General features: G+C 36.4%; 1 protein-coding gene across 1 annotated transcript in view; it reads left to right on the forward strand.

Annotated features, from left to right (window-relative positions):
* LOC121867259 (squamous cell carcinoma antigen recognized by T-cells 3-like) overlaps positions 1 to 20,520 on the forward strand; it is a 90,733-nt gene that overhangs the window by 41,130 nt on the left and 29,083 nt on the right. Inside the window, exons 6-11 of the mRNA XM_042367119.1 lie at positions 9,589 to 9,721; positions 9,878 to 10,066; positions 13,723 to 13,896; positions 16,758 to 16,932; positions 18,772 to 18,930; positions 19,554 to 19,716. Coding sequence (XP_042223053.1) covers positions 9,589 to 9,721; positions 9,878 to 10,066; positions 13,723 to 13,896; positions 16,758 to 16,932; positions 18,772 to 18,930; positions 19,554 to 19,716 — 993 coding nt within the window. The remainder of the gene's footprint in view (positions 1 to 9,588; positions 9,722 to 9,877; positions 10,067 to 13,722; positions 13,897 to 16,757; positions 16,933 to 18,771; positions 18,931 to 19,553; positions 19,717 to 20,520) is intronic.

Here is a 20,520-nt window from a genome sequence, read left to right on the forward strand (position 1 = left end):
ACATCTTGCTTGAGACTCTCTTCAACTAAACGCTCTTTTTCTGTGTTTCCAAGCAAATTATTGGTCATTTTGAAATTTATTTTACATATTGACAATATATAGCGCAGTGCAGTGTTATTTTAAAAACATATTCTTTATTTACAGCTAGTTTAACTTTGAAAAACACGTGTTGACATTGTTTGAATCCAGCATGGGGCCTAAGAGATCAAGAAAATCTATTTCAATCCAAACCAAGCAGGAAATCATAAAAAAAACATGAACAAGGCATTAAATCAAATGTGCTTAGCAAAGAATATGGCATGTCGGCATCAACTGTGTTGACAATTCTTGCACAGAAAGACAAATTTAAAGAAGTGATAGTGAGAGACAAATCTACAAGAGTGTTTAAAAGTAGATCCCTAATCGTAGAAACTGAGAGGTTACTTATCATCTGGATTCGGGAAAAACAGATGAAAGGTGATTCAGTTTCTGGTGATTTCATTTGTGAAAGAGCCAGGGAGATTTATGAACATTTAAAGGCAGATCAACCTGGTTCTTCAGGCACAGAATTGGAAGATTTTTGGGCCAGCAAAGGCTGGTTCGAAAAATTTAAGAAAAGAAGTGACATTTTAAGTGTTGTTAGGCATGGTGAAGCTGCTAGTGCTGATAAAGAAGGGGCGGCAAAGTTTTTAGTTGAATTTAGAAAACTGATGGAAGAAGAAAATTATCTTCCACAGCAAGTGTTCAATGTGGACGAAACTGGGCTGTTCTGGAAAAAGATGCCCAAAAGAACATTCATCACCAAAGATGAAGCCTCTTTACCTGGGCATAAACCCATGAAAGACTGTCTCACTCTATTGCTTGGTACCAATGCTTCAGGGGATTTCCGACTGAAGCCTATGCTTGTCTACCACTCTGAAAACCCCAGGGTGTTCAAGCAACAGAAAGTGGTAAGAACAAATCTTGGAGTTTATTGGAAGTCCAACCGTAAGGCATGGGTGACAAGACAGCTCTTTAATGAATGGGTTGTTGATGTGTTTTGCCCTTCTGTCAAGAGCTACCTAACCACCAATAAACTCCCTTTAAAGGCTCTTATCCTCATGGATAATGCTCCTGGTCATGACCCTGACCTTGCCAGCAATTTGGATTATCAATTTTACTTTGTGAAAGTGTTGTTTTTGCCTCCAAACACTTCATCAATCATACAGCCAATGGACCAGAATGTGATCAGCAACTTCAAGAAGTTGTACATAAAGAAAATGTTTAGGAGGTGTCATCAGGCAACTTCCACTGATCCTGAACTAACACTGAAACAGTTCTGGAAGACACAATTCAACATCCTGGAGGCTGTAAAATTGATTGTGCCATCATGGCAAGAAGTCTCCACTAGATCCCTCAATTCTTCATGGAAAGCACTGTGGCCATCAGTAGTCCATGATTTTGAGGGATTTGAGGAAGAAACAGAGTTGGACAAGGAGATTGTGTCCATTGGTCAGTCATTGGGCCTTGAAGTGGAGGAGGAGGATGTGGAAGAGCTTGTGATGTCTCATGAGGAGGAACTTACTCCTGATGACTTGAAGCAACTGGATGAGATGTTACAGGTAGAGGCTGACAGTGGTGAGGAGGAAATTGAAAGTGATGACCATATGTCAGCTAAACAGTTGAAAGATGTGATTTACTACTAGGAGAAGTTCAGGGAACTGGCTTCAAAGCACCCAGAAGTGGAAAAACTGAACTAACTTTGTGTCATGTTGAGGACTCAGTGGTCTCCTTCTTTAAACATAAGTTAATGGTGAGGAGGACAGATGCCCCACAGACCACAATTGACACTTTCTTCAGTAAAAGGCAGAGGGAACAAGATGCTATCCCTCAGCCTTCCACTTCAAGAAGGAGAGAGGATGTTCATGGTGGAGAATCTGTCAGTCCAGAGGTTCCTGACATTTTCATGGAAGGTGACTCACCTTCCAAGAAGCAGTAAAATGCTTCTCCTCCACCTCCCACTTCAAATGCACATCATCATCATCATCATCATCATCATCCAGGAGCCTTCTACATACACACCTCAAAGTAAGTAAACTTTTCTACCATTTTTGTTGAATTTAGGAAATTTTCGGTGAGCTGGAACCAATTACCCAAAAACCCATTGAAACAATGGTTTTGGTTAACGAACTTTTCGGTTAACGAACGACCTTCTGGAACGGATTGAGTTCGTTAACCGAGGGGTCACTGTAATGCATTTGTTTGCCATGGCGGTACATTTTTAATATTTCCTGCCCGATTTCCCTCATGAAATAAAAAAATTATCGTTATACAGGTACAGTAAAGCCTCGAATATCGACGGTAATGTGTCCTCCAATATTGCAGTGTAAGGTGAATCGTCTTATCGCGAATCATTAATTACCATTGAAATAAAGCAATAATAATGAGATGCGTTCCCAAGTGTGACCTTTTCATATCTTTTGTGTGGCTTTTTACCCTCTTTTCCCCCCAAAACAATACAATTAGTGAAAAGTGCAAACTATATTCTTTAAATAATGTTTCTGAATGCACCTTATACAATATATATGAATAATAATATGGTCACACTAGAGGAGATGGAACTCCAGTGTTTTCGTTTGTGTTTACAGCCGGGAGTCCGGGACGATAGTTCTACACGAGAAAATGAAGAAAATAAGACTCTGGTTGTAGCTGTAGTAAAATTAATGTAAAAAAATGAATTTATATGTTTTAAGTAACGTTATTTAATGTTAATAAATGGAACAATCGAGGTAGCTAATGGCAAAGAAAAAAAAGTGATGGATTGGGAACGCCAACATATATGTGCGCATTTAAGGATACCGCATCATTTATCTTAAGAATATGTACAAAAGATTCATTATTGTTTATTACTGAATATGTATTTGATTGAATTAATCTTTATACAGGTATATGCAAAATGAACAATACAATTCATTAATACGTAGAATATTAAAACACACAAGAGGATAAGAGACGATATTATTGTCAGTGTTTACACCCAATGTATACGTGCGCACTCAAGGAAACATGTCATTTTTCTTAAGAATATGTACAAAAGATTCATTATTGTTTATTACTGAATATGTATTGTTTTCGTGATTGATGATGGTTCTACATAAGAAACTGAAGAAAATAAAACCCTGGTTGTAGCTGTAGTGAACTTAATTTAAAAAAAATTGAATACCTGTATGTATGTTTTAAGTAATGCTATTTAATGTTAATAAATGGTACACTAGGAGTAGCTAACCTCTGATGGTAAAGAAATAAGGTGAGACGATTGGGAATGCCAACGTATGAACATTAAGTGCGTACATGTGAAAACCTATCGTCATTCTCAACATATGAAGATGAAAGCAACACTTATTTACTGTTCATATATGTTCTGAATAATATTTACGAATGTAAAACTAAAATTCTATTCACCAATGGCGGTAAAGTCTAAAACATAAGGACAGCCAATGAATATTGTGCGAGTTTTTATTCAGATGACAAAGTCATCAGGTTCAACTCTGGCTAAAGCTGTAGCTTTCCATAAAGCTATTGCTGAAATTGTTACTAAATCTGAAGTTGATGTTGAAGATGCTTATGATGCTGAATTTGATGGTGTAGCTGAAGTTGATGGTTTAGGCCTTCGAATAATAAAGCTCTCAAAAGAACCTTGCACACCTGCTTTCTTTTCTCATTACAGCTCCTCCCCGACTTATGACCTACTCAACTTACGACCACTCGGACATATGACTGCCTCAGTCGTACCAAAATTTTGTCAAATTGTATATTTTCGAGTCCCAATGTCAGTGATTGTGCTGTGTACTGACAAAATTTTTGTTTGTAACTCACTTTAAAATGGCTGGCAAGCTTAAAAGTGAGAGTTTTGTGGTGCTGAGAAGAAAAAGAGACACCAATTTTAGATTTTCTATGTATTATTTAAGCGTTTTCGACACGACCATTTCGACTTACGACCTGGATTTGGGCCCCTAACCCTGTCGTAAGTCGGGGAGGAGCCATATACATTTTTATGTCGAGGTCATTTGCGTTTATTTAAATTTTAAGGCTTTGTTCTGTTAATGGATCCACTTCAGAATATATATTCATTGCTTGCTCCATATAATATCCACAGTCCTCTCACCTTTTTCATGTCGTTTTAACACATCTAGTTTCTCGGCTAAGATTAGACACTTTCTATTAGCTTTTGAAACATCACTACCATCACTGGCTCTCTTGCTCATGTTGAATAGGGATGCAAAAATGCTGTAAGAAACCTGAGAAAGTTTTTCTCCAGTTCCTGTTCCAGATGTGTGAAAACAAAAGGCCGGCCAAGCTCAGAGTGTTGTTTACCACCCATTAGCAAGGCAGCTTCTTTGCGCAAGGCGCTCTTCATTTTTTTTTACAGTAATTTTTTTTATACATACCGTATGTACTCGTCTATAATTCTACCTCGTTTATAGGTCGACCCTGATTTTTTGACCAAGAAATCATTAATTTCTGATATGCCTTGTTTATAGGTCGACCCAAGTTTTTGACGGTAATAGAACAGCAAAACCTTCATTAAAAACACTCTACGTCCTATAAACTGAGGGTCGCCATGCCTGAAACACCAAGCGCCGAAGGCAAATTGTTTACCATTATTACGACACTTTACACTGAAACGCGGGTAGTTTCAGCAAAAATATTGTATATTTCCATTCAAGTATATATTCAAGTGAATTAGGAGGGAATATTATTGTAATACAACAGTTTTTTTAACTGAAAACCATTCGAAAAGTGATTACGGTAACATCTATTGAACAACGAAAGAAAGCGAAAGTCGATTGTTTTCATCAAGGTTTTATCCCACTTTCCACTGTAATACGTACGTCATTTCAGCAAAAATATTACATTTCCGTGAATGTATTATATCAATCACAGTATGAATAGAATATCATTGTAATATAACAGTATTTTAACCGAAAACTATTAAAAAAACATCGGAAGGTTAGGTAAAGTCTTTTGTTTTTGTCATGTATTTTATCATATTTTACATTGAAATACATCACGTTTCAGCAAAACTACTACAGTTTTACCCCGCCTAACGCGGTTTCACTTAACGCGTTTTCGCATATACGCGGTGCCTTGCCAAAGCTGAACTTTCACTTAACGCGGATTTTTTCCACATATACGCGGTGAGTGTCCGAGACGCTATTTTTAGATTTGCCCCACCCGCCACCCTGCCTGACTGCCTGTTTTAGCTCATAAAATTCATACAAATTACCAGGCCAGAATATAATTTACATTGCTGGAATTCTTATAATTTGGTGATCATTTTGAATATAAACATCATATATTTTGCTTTAAACTTACAATTTTTAGATAAAAATTTTTCTCTAGGTAACTATGGTATCTTTTGTGCAAAATATATGACATTTATATTCAAAATATTCCTGGTCTTACAAGGAATCCAGCAATGTCAATTATATTATCCTAACTTTAGTTTGAGGTATTATTTATTAAAATTTAGTGGTTATCCCACACATCTCCTTGGGACGGTTGGTGGGGGGTGGGGGGGAGGGAGGGACCAACCGACCATCTGTTACCGTGTGAAGAATTATTATTTTTTTTTATTAACTGAAGATATTTGTTTTAGCTCATAAAATTCATACAAATTACCCGGTCAGAATATAATTTACATTGCTGGAATTCTTATAATTTGGTGATCATTTTGAATATAAACATCATATATTTTGCTTTAAACTTACAATTTTTAGATAAAAATTTTTCTCTAGGTAACTATGGTATCTTTTGTGCAAAATATATGACATTTATATTCAAAATATTCCTGGTCTTACAAGGAATCCAGCAATGTCAATTATATTATCCTAACTTTAATCTGAGGTATTATTTAATACTAAATGTTAAAAACCCTGGAAGGGAGGATTGGTGGGGGGTGGGGGGGAGGGTTGGGACTGACCGCGCGGTTGGAAGAGGGGGGGAGGCAAGGTGGGGTACTTTGATTGACAGATAGTGTCGTGAAGATTATTTTTTTTTTATTAACTGAAGATATTTGTTTTAGCTCATAAAATTCATACAAATTACCCGGTCAGAATATAATTTACATTGCTGGAATTCTTATAATTTGGTGATCATTTTGAATATAAACATCATATATTTTGCTTTAAACTTACAATTTTTAGATAAAAATTTTTCTCTAGGTAACTATGTTATCTTTTGTGCAAAATATATGACATTTATATTCAAAATATTCCTGGTCTTACAAGGAATCCAGCAATGTCAATTATATTTTCCTAACTTTAGTTTGAGGTTATCCCACACATCTCCTTGGGACGGTTGGTGGGGGGTGGGGGGGGGAGGGAGGGACCGACCGACCATCTGTTAGCCGGCTGTGTAGTGTGAGAGGGGGAGGGAGTTGAGTCCATTATTTGAATGGACATTAACTTGGCGACTGTATTTCTCTATTTCTCTTAAGTATTAATTGTGTGCATGTACCATCATAAAATTAAGATGTTATTTTTACTACAACATAGGTATGTGCCTTCAAAAAGTGGAGTTTGGGGGTCGGGCCGGTTTCTATTGGAATTAATCCCATATGTTCTGTTGTTCACTTAACGCGGATTTCACTTAACGCGGGACCCTCTGGGTTCAATTGACCGCGTTAAGTGGGGTACAACTGTACAGTATTTATTTCTGAGACTATATTCATTCAGGCGTAGTTTAGGTAAAATATATGTGTGATGTAACAGTTTTTTAACTGAAAACGATTCGAAAAACATGTACCCTCTAGCCCTGTTCAAGGAGAAGATTGGGAGGAGCTGTTTGGTGCTGAAGACGTTGACAAGGAAAATGATTTTGATGGATTTTGATGAAAATATTCAGAAATATGGTATTGTAGTATTTATTCTAGTCAATTAAGATAGAATATTATTGTAATACAACAGTTTTTTTTAACTGAAAACCATTCGAAAAGCGATTATGGTAACATCTTTTGAACAACGAAATAAAGCGAAAGTCATTGTTTTCGTCGGGGGGAGCTGGTGGTAGAGCGGTATCGTTCTTGCCTCGCAAGCAAGATGTCACGGGTTCGATTCCCGGGCCGGTGGAAGTTGTTTGGACACTCTTCCTAGTCCCCTCGGTCCCTGTTCACCGAGCAGCAAAGTAGGTACCTGCTGTAAGTCGAAAGTTGCAAATTCGTATTCAGGGACAAGTTGTTGGAACTTCCAATAACTTGCTCAGACATAAACCATTGACTCTTCAGGCTTCTACGCCCTTAACTCATGAGACATAAGGCAAGCATGAACTTAGCAGGCTTCCCTGTTGGGCGCTGTAAACGCTTCTGCGCTTCACCTCACACAAGGATGTAGGGGGGTGCCCAATAAATAAAAAAAAAAAAAAAATTGTTTTCGTCATGATTTTATCCCACTTTCCACTGTAATACGTATGTCATTTCAGCAAAAATATAACATTTCCGTGAATGTATAATATCAAGCACAGTATGAATAGAATATCATTGTAATACAGGTTGATAACCCTTTATCCGAAATTCCGAAAACCGAAAAGCTCTGAAAACCGAAAGTTTTTTTTTCAGCATGCGTGCGTGCGTGCTGAAACTTATACAATGAACAGAGATGATAAGTTACATATGGTGGAATCGGGGAGTGGGTCACTTGATTGACAAAAGCTTTCAATACAAAAACATAAGAAACATTGAGTCAACATATACTGTAGATCTGGTACTGTGGAAGCTGGTCTTGTAGACATTCTTGTGACCTGATGTCGGTGCCAAACCTGGCTGTTAAGCCGTGACCTCACTACAGCTGCAGATGCACCACGTGGTCCGGGTAGGTTCTCTAGCTCACACAAAGTGTGTTGGAGATGGTTCTTGTTCCTCATGTGATGTATGTAGGAATTCATAGTTCCTCACCTGGGTGGAGTAGGGAGTCCTCACTTCTCTCCTGGTGTAGTCTGGAGTGTTTCTTGGGTTCTCATCTAGCACTGGTGGTGGCGAGTGTACCTCAGGCTGGGTGTGTCATGTCAAGGGTCAGGTCAACACTGACCGTTAAGCACAATTGTACTGTTGGTGTGAGGATGTTGATAAATCCAGATGGGAAGGAGAAGGCCTGGCAGACCAGGCTGGCAGCTATCTCCTTGGTCAAGAGACCACGGCCGCATTAGCGGGCAGCGCCGACTACACACGTCCTTATCCTATGAAGGCTGAAGGAAGTGTGTGAGGGTTTATTGAGATAACATGGCAGCCCGAAGACTGAAAATATACAATGAACAGAGGTGATAGGTTACATTTGGTGGAAGCGGGGAGTGGGTCACTGGATTGACAGAAGCTTTCAAAAAAAAAAAAATAAGAAACGAAGAGTCAACATATAGATTATCTATAGATCTGGTAATGTTTGAGCTGGACTTGTAAACATTCTTGTGACCTGATGTTGGACGGAAGTGTTTGTCCACAGTGGCCATAAACTCGCTGGCGGCACTCTGGGGGCCACTGACAATGGTAGACATCCGTTAATATTTGTCTAGTAGTAAACACTGCGAGTCATTGTCTCCGGCACTTGGGGTCGCCGAGACAGTACCCGCGGTATATGTAAACACTGCAGTGGTGTGTGTGTGTGCACCATGACATCACATCAGAGGAGAGACGTGGGTGAGTTGGTGAAGCAGTACAGCTCACCACCTCCACACACACACACACACACACACACACACCCACTGATGCTCTTTATTTTTGTTATTTTAGTTTTATATTATACAGTAATATCTACGTTAGCCAGAATCCCTCAAACCCAGAATTCTCCGATAGCCGGAATTGAAATTTTCTGGAAAATTCCGAGAAATTTTTCCCGATACCCGAAAAATTCCGGGGATGGGGAAGTTTTTCCTGCTTTTAGAGAGTCATCTCGTTACCCGGAAATCTCTCACTACCGGAAGTGCTCTGCACCAATTGTTCCGGATAATGAGGATATCACTGTATTTTCTTTATTTCTGTATTGCTCTGTATTAAAGAAAATGGTTTTAAGAAGCTAGACTCTAATGTCCTGAGTGTTATAAGGTAAGTACATGTTTACTGTATATGTATACTCATACTTGAATATTAAATTTTTTAAGCTGTCATGGTGATTACAATAATTTTCTTTAAATTTCAGAACAATTATTGTAATGTTTTTTGGCAGTTGCAAATGGATGAGCGATAAACACGGTAATTGGGTAACGGTCAGTAAACTGCATGGATTTGCAGAAAAACAGATGTCTGAAACATGAATTTGCCAGATCAGGGAGTATTACCCAAAAATTCTTCAAATCTCTCTTGATAAGTAAACATGGAAAATATTTGATTAAAAAACACTTGATGAAGAATATAAAGTCAAATATTCTGTATGGGTGGGGTTGGGCTGGGTTAGGTTCTTAGATGTATATTGTAGAAAAAGATTAATTCTAGATCTGTACTGTCACTGCTGAAGGAGTTAAATCATTCTTAATTTTTAGTTTGTTTCTAAAAAAAATTATCTGTTAGAAATATTTGTTGGGAGATTTATTTTTTTAGGCCCTTTGTTAATATGTTTCTTAGTACTAATTATGTATTGTATTTAGCTTACTGTTGCAAATGACGTTGATAAGCTGGCTGCATATCGACGTTACATCAACCATATAAAAGAAACAGACAACCCAGCAGCTGTACAGAGTTTATATGAGAGAGCTGTCACTGAGCACTGTCTTGATGTTGGTAAGAAAAATTACATGTGTCAAGTAATCACTCTTTGTGATTTATCCTAATATGCTACTGTATATTTTCCTTTGAACTTAATATACGATATTTTGCATAATTCCCTGACTTGTTATCAACAGATGTGTTAATGTGTATTTATCCATTTTTTCGTAGGTTTGTGGGAGGAGTATGTCCGTTTTGTCATGCATCAGTTTCCCTGGTTAGATTATGTTGTTTTACCAGTTTGTGAGCGCAGCCAAAGAAACTGTCCATGGTCTGCAACACTGTGTGAGTTCCACATCACAGCTCTACAAATGTTTGCCACTCAGGGAGAAGAAAACTCTGTTGCATCAAAAATAAAAGGTGAAAATGTGCATCTCATTTATATTTGACTGACTGATTGACAGTATTAGACAGAGGTTGTATATGTAAAACCTATTATTTCTGCTATTGAAACAGCTGCTTGACAACAATTGCTCGGGATTTTTGTCATTAATCATCTTCATACCAACAGAAATGCTCAGAATGTATTGGTTTAGATCGGCTAATGTGTTCCTGAGAAATAACATCTTTGATGAAGATGCTCTAGGCTCAAAGAATTTTTCCCTTAGAAGTCCATGTCCTATACAGTGAGAAAATTAAGTATCTTCCAAACTTTGGCCAAAGTATAATGAAACCTGACTACCCAACACAGTGAATGATGTCACTGACAACCCCTTTCCGAGGTTCCACAGGCCTGCTAACTGTTTATGGGCTCCACACATGCGTAAGTTGAATGGTTCAACTATTCTGCAATGTATTCTTCAAAACCCTGGGTAGATACTTCATTCTTTCACTGTGTACAGTAATTAGGAGGATTGTTTTATTACCCCAAAATTTGTGTGAATGTACAGAACTTTTAAAACACATTTTATGGAACTGTATACTTAGACCATTAAACATTAGATTACTTTTTAAAGTATTAAATGAACTTGAAAATGTGAACACTGATGGAAAATATGCCAAATGGGTAGCAGGAAAGTCCAAATGTGAAGGGAGCCCTTCAGTTACCTTTCATTAATCTGAAGAATGCTGTTCAAACTCAATCCTTCAGCTCCCAGCCTTCATGGGCAATTATGGCTCTTCAGGCCCATTTTTAAGGGATAAGGCTGTCATGGAGGAAATAGCTCAGTCATCAGGTGAGCCACAGCTGTTGTAGTTCAGCACTTCTCTGAGTTATAAGCCCCCACTCTTTAACAGGCTTATTCACAATTGATTTCTTTTAAGACTTTGTTATATAATAATAATAATAATAATTAACGTTTTATTGAAAGAGCATGGCAGCCGGAAGGCTGAAAATATACAGTTACATAATTGGGGAATGGGTCTCTTGATTTACAAATAATATACAAGCAACATAAGTGATACAAATATGATATATAATAACTAGGTGGGGGAGAAGCTCAAACTACATGGCATTTCAACATAGTGACAGTGCAAAAAGTAAGATTGACTGGGAGCGAATACACTGGTTGATTACAAGTTATTGATAATTTTTACAATGGTTGGGACTGGACTATTCTTATAGCGATCAGTTTGTGCTCATATGGGCTGGATGCGGTTGTGGTGTTGAACAGCAATTCTCGGGCGAGGGATCTCAGGTGGTAGTACCGTATATCTCGGCCTACAAGGCGACGGGGTGTATAAGACGGCCCCCAAAATTTCCATTTAAAAAGTAGCTTTTGAGCCCTATTCGCTGTATAAGACCGGTACCCCAAATGTGACACTTACCATTGGGAGCTTACTGACCCAGTAGTCCTTTACCAACCATCCCATTGACCAGTGCTGTTTACACATCCTTGGTTTTTTAAAATAAAGCCAATTCACTTCAAGTAATGGCATCAAACGTTACCGGTTGATGTAGTGTAAACACGTGACTCACTTAAAAGTTTGTTATTTAACTTGAACTAATGTCGGTGTCGAATACAATTGTTTCATTTACTTAAAATGGATTTACCGATTTATTTGTTTATTTATATCATACTGTAATATATTAAACACACTGGAAGTATTTTCTTTAATTTATAAGCTTGCTTCAGCGAGCTACAGTATTCTAATTCAATAGTGTTTCATTAGGATTTGAGTGAAAAAGATTACTGTACATACTTACTACATACATTTATTACACAAATATTTATATATATATATATATATATATATATATATATATATATATATATATATATATATATATATATATATATATATATATATATATATATATATATATATATATATATATATATATATATATATATATATATATATATATATATATATATATATATATATATATATATATATATATATATATATATATATATATATATATATATATATATATATATATATATATATATATATATATATATATATATATATATATATATATATATATATATATATATATATATATATATATATATATATATATATATATATATTCACAATATTTTATAATTGCAGTCATGTACTGAATATTCTATGTAAAAAATATAAATTTTAAATGAATTATTTCTAGTGTGGTCGACTTCCTACACAAAGACGGGCTATAAATAGCCGTCTTATCTCCCCTCTGTTCTGAGAGAGAAGGTCTTGGTAAATAACTTTTGTTTGTTTATTTTCATTGTTTGTCAAATTTATCATGTTGTATCAAAGTAATATTACTAAAAGTTTTAGGCAGCTACCAAACAGGGAGATTCTACTGCCTGGGAAGATATTGGAAGCATAATGTACAGTATTGTCTAATGGTAGACCCTACTTCCATATGGCATCACGAAAATTGTGACCAAGTCTTAGGTTGCTGATTTATCTTACTGCCTCATTTACACACAATTGCTGAGTTTCAATTGTTTCTCTTCCTTTGACAACACAACATACATACAATATAATGTTTCACCTTTGATCTTTTTTCCATTTATTTATGGTTGGTTATTTAAAATAATGCCAATTCACTTCAAGTATTGGCATCAAATTTTACCCGCTGTTGTACACTAGTGACTCACTTAAGCGTCAGTTATTTAACTGGAACTAATGTTGGTGTGAGTAAAATATTTCCATTTACTTGAAATAGATTTGCCGATTTATTTGTTTATTTATTTAGCTATAATATATTGTAATACATTAAACACACTGCAAGTATTTTCTTTAATTATATACTTGTTTCGCGAAAAAGGGAGGCTACCATTATACCTGGTAGGTGAAGTTGACCAGACATTTATGATCATTAAGGACCAAACTCCGAATCCATGACGTGACTTCTGTTAATCATTCTCATCCTAAATTTACCACTGTCGGTAGTTTCAAGAATTAACGCAGTCATTTACTGAATATTCTTTGTAAAAAAATTAATTTTAAATTAATTATTTATAGGAGATAAGTATTATGATCAGTAAATATACAGATATGCATTACTGACCACCTCCGAACACAAGGACGGCTAAAAATAGCCACAGGCGGTCACTGTCAAGGTCGCTTTCCCTTTCTCGTCACTGGCAAATGGGGGGGGGGGGTGATGATAGCAGCTGTGTTTATTACCGGGGTATATTGTTCTTTTACGGTATGTTAGACTGGTTTATAATACATTTTTATTATTTTAATATACCGGTAATCTTCATTTTAATCCAGCTTCCCAAATGTAAGTTTCAGTATAAAATAATTAGTGGTAGGACCTTGTGAGTGGTTTACCATGTTTCCATCACCACTCTTGACACGCTAAACCGCAAAATTTAAGAGGTAAGAATTTTATCTCTGGTGCTTAAGACGACCCCCTAACTTTGGGCTGATTTTTTTTTTGTTCAAATTCCGTCTTGTAGGCCGAGATATACGGTAGGTAGTAGGAGCCGGTGTCGAGGATGGTGCAGAAACTTCTCACTAAATTTGCAGATGAGGTCGTGGTGGGATTTCAGGAATGATTCTTGCTTTCTAAGCAAATGTTACTAATACAGTTTCTTTTTTTCTTTTTCCTTTTTACTACTCAGGTGCCTTGGAGAAAGGTCTTGGATGTGGTCTTCAGTCTGGTGGTGAAGCTACTCGCATGTGGATGGCATACCTTATATATTTGCGCAGACAAATCAAGTGGGACCAGTCCCATGATGCAGAGCTTCATGCTCTCAGAGAAGCAGGACAACAGGCTATAAGCATGATTGATAAGTGTAAATAATGTCCAAGTTTACTATTTCTAAGTTTTTATTAAGTGTTTGGGTAGATGACACAGAGAGTACTGTACAGTACAGGTGTGCTTCGATTTATGAAAGGGATATTTTCCTGGAAAACCTTACATAAATCAAAGCAATATTTAACATTGACTCCCATTATATAAAGGAAGATATGTTCCTACAGAAAAAAAGTCCCAAAAACATAAAAATACACATTTTAAGCTTTTTTTTTTATGTGGTTGTGTGAAACAATACTTACAAGCATTAATAATGCAATACAGTATGGCATTGAGTTTATTTAATCCATATTAGAATAAACATTAGGTATTCTACTTACGGGTAACTGTAGGAGGTTGGTGCATAGGATGATCAGTTATATATGTCTACCTCTTATTTGGTGATCGGTTACCCATGCTTGTAAATAAAGCTACAGTAGCACCTTCATTTGACATATAAATGATATATAAATTATACCCTGTATTATAAAAATGTATAACATTAAAAATAAAACTCCACAAATGCATACAGATCTTAACGGGCTTCTGACCTGACTCTAGTGATGCACTCCGTAAACAGTTGCTGTTCAGCTTGGTTTTCATAGTGACACATTTGATAAGGATAGGATAAACACTTTCTTTCTTTTACTGTATTATTGTACCCCTATTCAACAGTAAATGTGTGGAACAAATAAAAATAATACAAATAAATAAAATAAAAGAAAAAATACCACATTGCCATTTGGCAATTGTTTCACAACACAAGGAACATGGGACAGCAAACAGCTGTGATCCCCCATGCCACTTCCCCTCCCCATATCTGTGTGCTGACTCTTCACATGCAAGAAATGTTTACTTTGTTTATGTTTTCGACCTTACGATGATTTTTATTTTATTTTTTGCACATTCTGTATGAAAGATTGTGTGTGCATGTAAGAGAGTAAAAAAATTAAATGAAAAAATTACTTATATCTACCCAAAGTTATGATTTGAAAAATAACCATAACATGGCTCACAGCTCAGACTAGTAGGGAAGGGGCTAAGAAGATGAGACTACAGTGATGAGTCTAACTTGGCAACATGCCACCAATAATGTAAACAGATTCAATTAAAACATGTTGCTTCTTAATAGTCTGCACTACAGCATACTGCTTAGTATCCGTTTTCAGCACGGAATGCTCTCAGATGCCTGTGTCAGCAACTCAACGTGTTCTAATGCTCCGAAAAAACACCAAAATTTTTTCGTATAAGCTGGGTTTTTGTTTGTATAATAAAGCACTGAAACTTTTTTTCTTTTCTTTTTTACAGTAATAGCGAATTTTCGTAAAATGATTCCGTAAATCGAAGCACTCCTGTACTCTACAGTACTGTATATAAAAAGGCTGGGGATCAAGGAGTCTGTGGCTTTTTAGTATAAATCATTAATAAATGAGTGATGAAATGCTTAAAGAAGTGTTAATTCTTTATATTATCAGACAGATAAATAATAGGTTCAGGAAACAGCTTAAGGGTAGCGTCCGGCTGAAAATACAATGAAAATCGGAAAATTATGAAAATATTCAGAAAAATTCTTGAGGAAAGCTGTTGCTTAGGCTATATGCTGACTTATTTTTATTGCATAATTCTTAATATTTATGTAGCTGTGCATGATTGTTCTACCCTCCCTTCATTTAGAGGGCTGTTCTGTTCACATAGGAAAAGCTTTAGAAAAGTACAGTATTTATAATAATATTTTGGTGTAAAGTAATACCAATCACTTGGTAAAAATCAGTATCTGGCACCGTTCTCAGCAAGCTAACCATGGGAGACCGTTGTCACAAGAGTCAGTGACCCATGAAACATACGAGAGTGAGGTACAATCGTGAGTTGCTCTCACGCCACCTTTATCAACCTGTATCTCCTAAAAAATTTTTCTTACCTTCAAATCCCTAAGGCTCATCCATTTTTGGGCCGATTCTAATAAAACAAAAACTAAGTAGTAGACTAACATAATGTGCTTGGTGTAACATATAGATTTTCTTTATATTTGGCTTGGTTTATTATTTACTGATTTATATTTATAAATATTTGGAAAAAAAATGGTAAGTTAGGAAAAAAATTCATCCACCCAATATGAAAACGATAATCAGAAATATCTATATTTCATGTTCAAGAAGAGAAAATTATCAATATTCCACATAAGTTTCAACATAATCTAGCAAGAAGTTATGGAGAAGTAGGATTTTAAAAATTGATAAGAATACATGGGTAAAATCAATAACAGGGATTAGGCAGAACTGATTCAGGGGTATAGTAACAATGTATCTGGTGTCCTTAATTGCTGACAGGAAATTTATGTTTAAAATCCCTTTATATCATAGCCTAAGTCCTTGTATATATATCTAACATCACTTAATTTAAGACAAAGGAAGAAATAGAATGACAAAATACAGTAAATGGAAGTAAAAAAATAAGTCATCAAATAAATAAAATACTGTAAATTTCAAGATTAACCCCGTTCTTATCGGCGGGCATTCGTAAATCGAATGTTCGTATGTTGGGGACCTCCTGTAAATCATTAAATATGAGACAGGCTGCTGCAAATGTAGTGATTTTAGATGTGTTTAAAGATGACCTCAACTAGGAGCAATACATTTTATATGATCAGTCAAATGAAGCTTATTAATTAGAAAAAATTTGAACCTTCTCAGACAGACAACGCTTGAACTAGGCATTTTGTACAGGATGGTCAGTTCATATTTAAAACCCTGCTTACTCTGAACTCTTTCACAAGGACTGATCTTTACCATAATAATATTCATTTCTACAAAGAGTTCATGAGTTAATGTGAACTAAGACTTATGATAGTATTTTTTTATTTAGATTTTGGTGAAGACGGAGACCTGGAGAGTATCGTACCTCGTTTCTTGGCTCGGATAGAAGCTGAATGTGCTCATAATCAAGAAAGAGCAAGAGAAATCTGGAATGACATTATTATGAAGCGAAACAACAACTTCAAGAATGCAAGTCTTTGGCTGGAGTTCATCAATTTAGAGAGGTATGCAAAAGGAAGGAGCTAATTAAAAGTGACATGAATTATTTAGAAGTAATGAGCTAATTAGAGATGGTGTGAGCTAATTAAGAGAGATGTGAATTTATAGGAAGTGATATAAGCTAATTAAAAATTACATGAACTGACTAGAAGTGATTTGAACTAATTAAAATTGACATGCTTGAGAGCACTAAGTAGGCTGTAGAGATTAATAAATACAGGAACACTGAGATGGGGAAGTGAAAGAACTGTCAAGTGGAGAGCAGATTAGGGTTTGCCTGAAGATTTGAACAAATTAAGTACAGTAAATGGGAAGTGAAAGATTGGTAAAGAAAGCGTATAAAGGGGAATGATAGGAGGGAGAGAGGAAGACTTAAGGAGATGGAAGGATTTGGGCGAGTGACACGAGAATTGAGAAGCTTGGACATCAAAAAGAAGCAGTACTGTACTATATGTTAGAAGCAGTGGTGGAGAGTATGGCATTGAATGATATGTGGGTGAGGAACAACTGTTGATGTATATTAAAACAGAAGTTATCCAGGTTGATATTTGATATATTTTTTGTGATAAGGGAGTGCTTTAGGAGTGAGTAAATGATTGAAGAATTCACTTGTTTGTTTGTTCTTAGTTCCAGCCACACCTCCATTAAGTTTCTAAGGGTCTTGAAAGAGAGTGAAAAGACGTAATAAATATACAAATAACCAGTTTTGGGATTTATTTACATGTGTCTGTTTTCAACTTTGAATGTGTACATGCCTAAATGAATGTGTCATTCTATTCTTGTGTCTGTGTGCACATGTACAACACTTGTATTTTATGGTTGGATAACATTCCCATCTTTTAGGAAAAATTTGCCTATGTGTGAAAATAATACAGTGGTCCCTCGGTTAACGAACACAATCCGTTCCAGCAGGTTGTTCGTTAACCGAAAAATTCGTTAACCGAAACCATTGTTTCAATGGGTTTTTGGGTAATTGGTTCCAGCTCACTGAAAATTGCCTAAATTCAACAAAAATGGTAGAAAAGTTCACTTACTTTGAGGTGTGTATGTAGAAGGCTCCTGGATGATGATGATGATGATGGGAATTAGAATGGGGGTGGAGGAGAAGGAAGAAGAAAGGCATTGGGGTGGAAGAGAAGTCACCCCATGGCACCATTTCACCCATAAAATTTTAGTTCTCTTGGTGTATTTCAAGATTATTTTCTTTAAATCAACACTGCACTGCATTATATATTGTCAATATGTAAAATATATTTCAAAATGACCAATAATTTGCTTGGAAACACAGAAAAAAAGCGTTTAGTTGAAGAGAGTCTCAAGCAAGATGTTACCTCCAGTGAAAACAGAGAGAGACTAACGCCTGTTTGCTGTGTTAAGAGGCTGGATGCCGCGCATTAAACTAGTCACTTTACCTTCAATTATGTTCAATAATTGTTAAATTGACTAAAAAATTGAATATTAAACTTTTAAAATTATTGAATAGTATAAACTTCTTGATATTTACTAAAATAGTAAGGAATTTAAGCCCTAGAACCGATTAATGTATTGGCAGACTAATGCTAAAGCTGGTTGACCGGCCAGTGCAAGCGAAAACATGTTGAGGTCGGTTCGTAAGAAATTCGTTAACCGAATTTTTGTTCGTTTACCGAATTTAAGAATCTTATGGGAGGCAGTTCGTTAACCGAAATTTCGTTAACCGAGGCGTTCGTTAACCGAGGGACCACTGTATGCAGTTAAAAAATAACAATTATTATTGTAATCAATTTGTGACCTCTGAATTTAAGTGGTACATGTTGAAATGAATACTGTAACCCATCACCAAGGCATATCTCTATATTCTTCAGGAGTTATGGCACAGAGAAACACTGCCGTAAACTTTTCCGCCGTGCCCTGGAACGTGTCTGGGATTGGATAGAAGAAATAGGCTCAGCTTATGCTCGCTTTGAACAAGAAACTGGAACACTGGAGTCAATGGAGGATTTCAATAAGAGATACGAAGACAGGTGGGTTGAAGTAATTTAATATATGAGATGTTAAGACTTTGTGTGGATGTGTGGGTGGGTTGGTTCAGTAATACAGTAGTAACAACAGCGTAAGAATGTTGGTGTTTTGAGGTTTATTGTGTTGTCACTTCCCATTGCCCACTGAGGTCTCATGTGCTGACTCCTCTATGCATCTGTGTCCTTGAACCACCCTGGGATTACAGTTGCAGTCCCTCTCATGTTTCTCTATCTGTACCATGTGCTTATACCATCCTCTCACTCTCGCCTTCACATCTTCCTTCTTTCTTTCCCCCTCTTCCCTTTCATTTCAATCTTTCATTCCTATATTCCCGCTTTTCCCTTCACCTCATTCATGTATTGTAAACTCCTTTTTCATCCTTCTTCATCCATTTCCTACAAATTCTCAGATATTCTTTAGTATGCATACCATAATTTTTAGGTTGGCAACCCCAAAGTGATCAGTATAAGCTTAAAACATTAATGTGGTGTGTAGCCTGCTTCATGTAGATCACCACTGCCTGGCCTTGGGATTGAACTCATGGGTGTTGTGGGTTGACAGTCTAGTGTAATTTGAAATGAGTTATTTTCCCTTTACAGTTCTACAGTTTGATTTAATCCTACAGGATGGCTATTGTAAATAAAAAGAGGGCTGAAGATGCTGCTAAACTAGAAGCAGAGAAACAAGCTGAAGTTGAGATGAACCAAGGGAAAAAACAGAGAGAGAAAGCAAATAGAAGAGAAAGGAATAAGCCAAACAAAGAAAAAAGCAGTGATAAATATTCTAAGGTAAGATTGATATATAGCTTGTTGTTGCAACCCAGACTGACCTTTGACCTGACAATAATCAGAAAATACAAATCTCTCCTTGCAACCCAAACACTTGGGGAAGGATGTGAGTGTGACTCTACCAAACATCACCAGTTTCCTTCGGGTACTCCAGTTTTTCCCTGTGCTAACACTGGACGTCAAACATAAAAGGCGAAAAAACTTGTGCTCAGCCTCTCGACGCCACGTCCAATGGGCTATATTTTCAAATAACTCAAAAACTATTCAGTGAAACTGACTGAACTTTGGATGTCATATGACAGACGTTGTTTTCTTTGTGTGGGCCATATCACCTTCCCCGAGACGGTCTTGGTCATCGTGTACGTGGCAGCCCAGCATGAAGCCAGTGTCGCTCTGGCCATTAGAGTGAGGGGAGGGTGCGCCGCTCGGCCCTTTAAATTATTCCGTGAGTTTTTGTGTTATATTATTTTTCCTTATACCACGATATTCTACATGCTTTGTTCTTTATTTTGGTATATACAGGTTGTACCTCTCTAGTCCGGCAACCTCGGGACTTGACCGGTGCCGGACCATGGAAATTCACCCTTTTCCTGGATAGATAGTGACTTGTGCTTATGCTTGGAAGCACTAGCACCACTTTCTCTGCTTTATGGTCTCTTTGAAGACAAATTGAAGGGTTAAATGTCGTACAGTAGCTTCTCAAATTTCGCGAGTTTTTAATTCAACATTTTTTATTTGAACACACAAAAAACAAAACAATTTAAAATTTTGACGGTTTGAAACTCGAATTTCGACGTGTTTGAA

Source organism: Homarus americanus, unplaced genomic scaffold, assembly GCF_018991925.1.
Source record: "Homarus americanus isolate GMGI-L3 unplaced genomic scaffold, GMGI_Hamer_2.0 scaffold6317, whole genome shotgun sequence".
In the NCBI taxonomy this organism is placed as follows: domain Eukaryota; kingdom Metazoa; phylum Arthropoda; class Malacostraca; order Decapoda; family Nephropidae; genus Homarus; species Homarus americanus.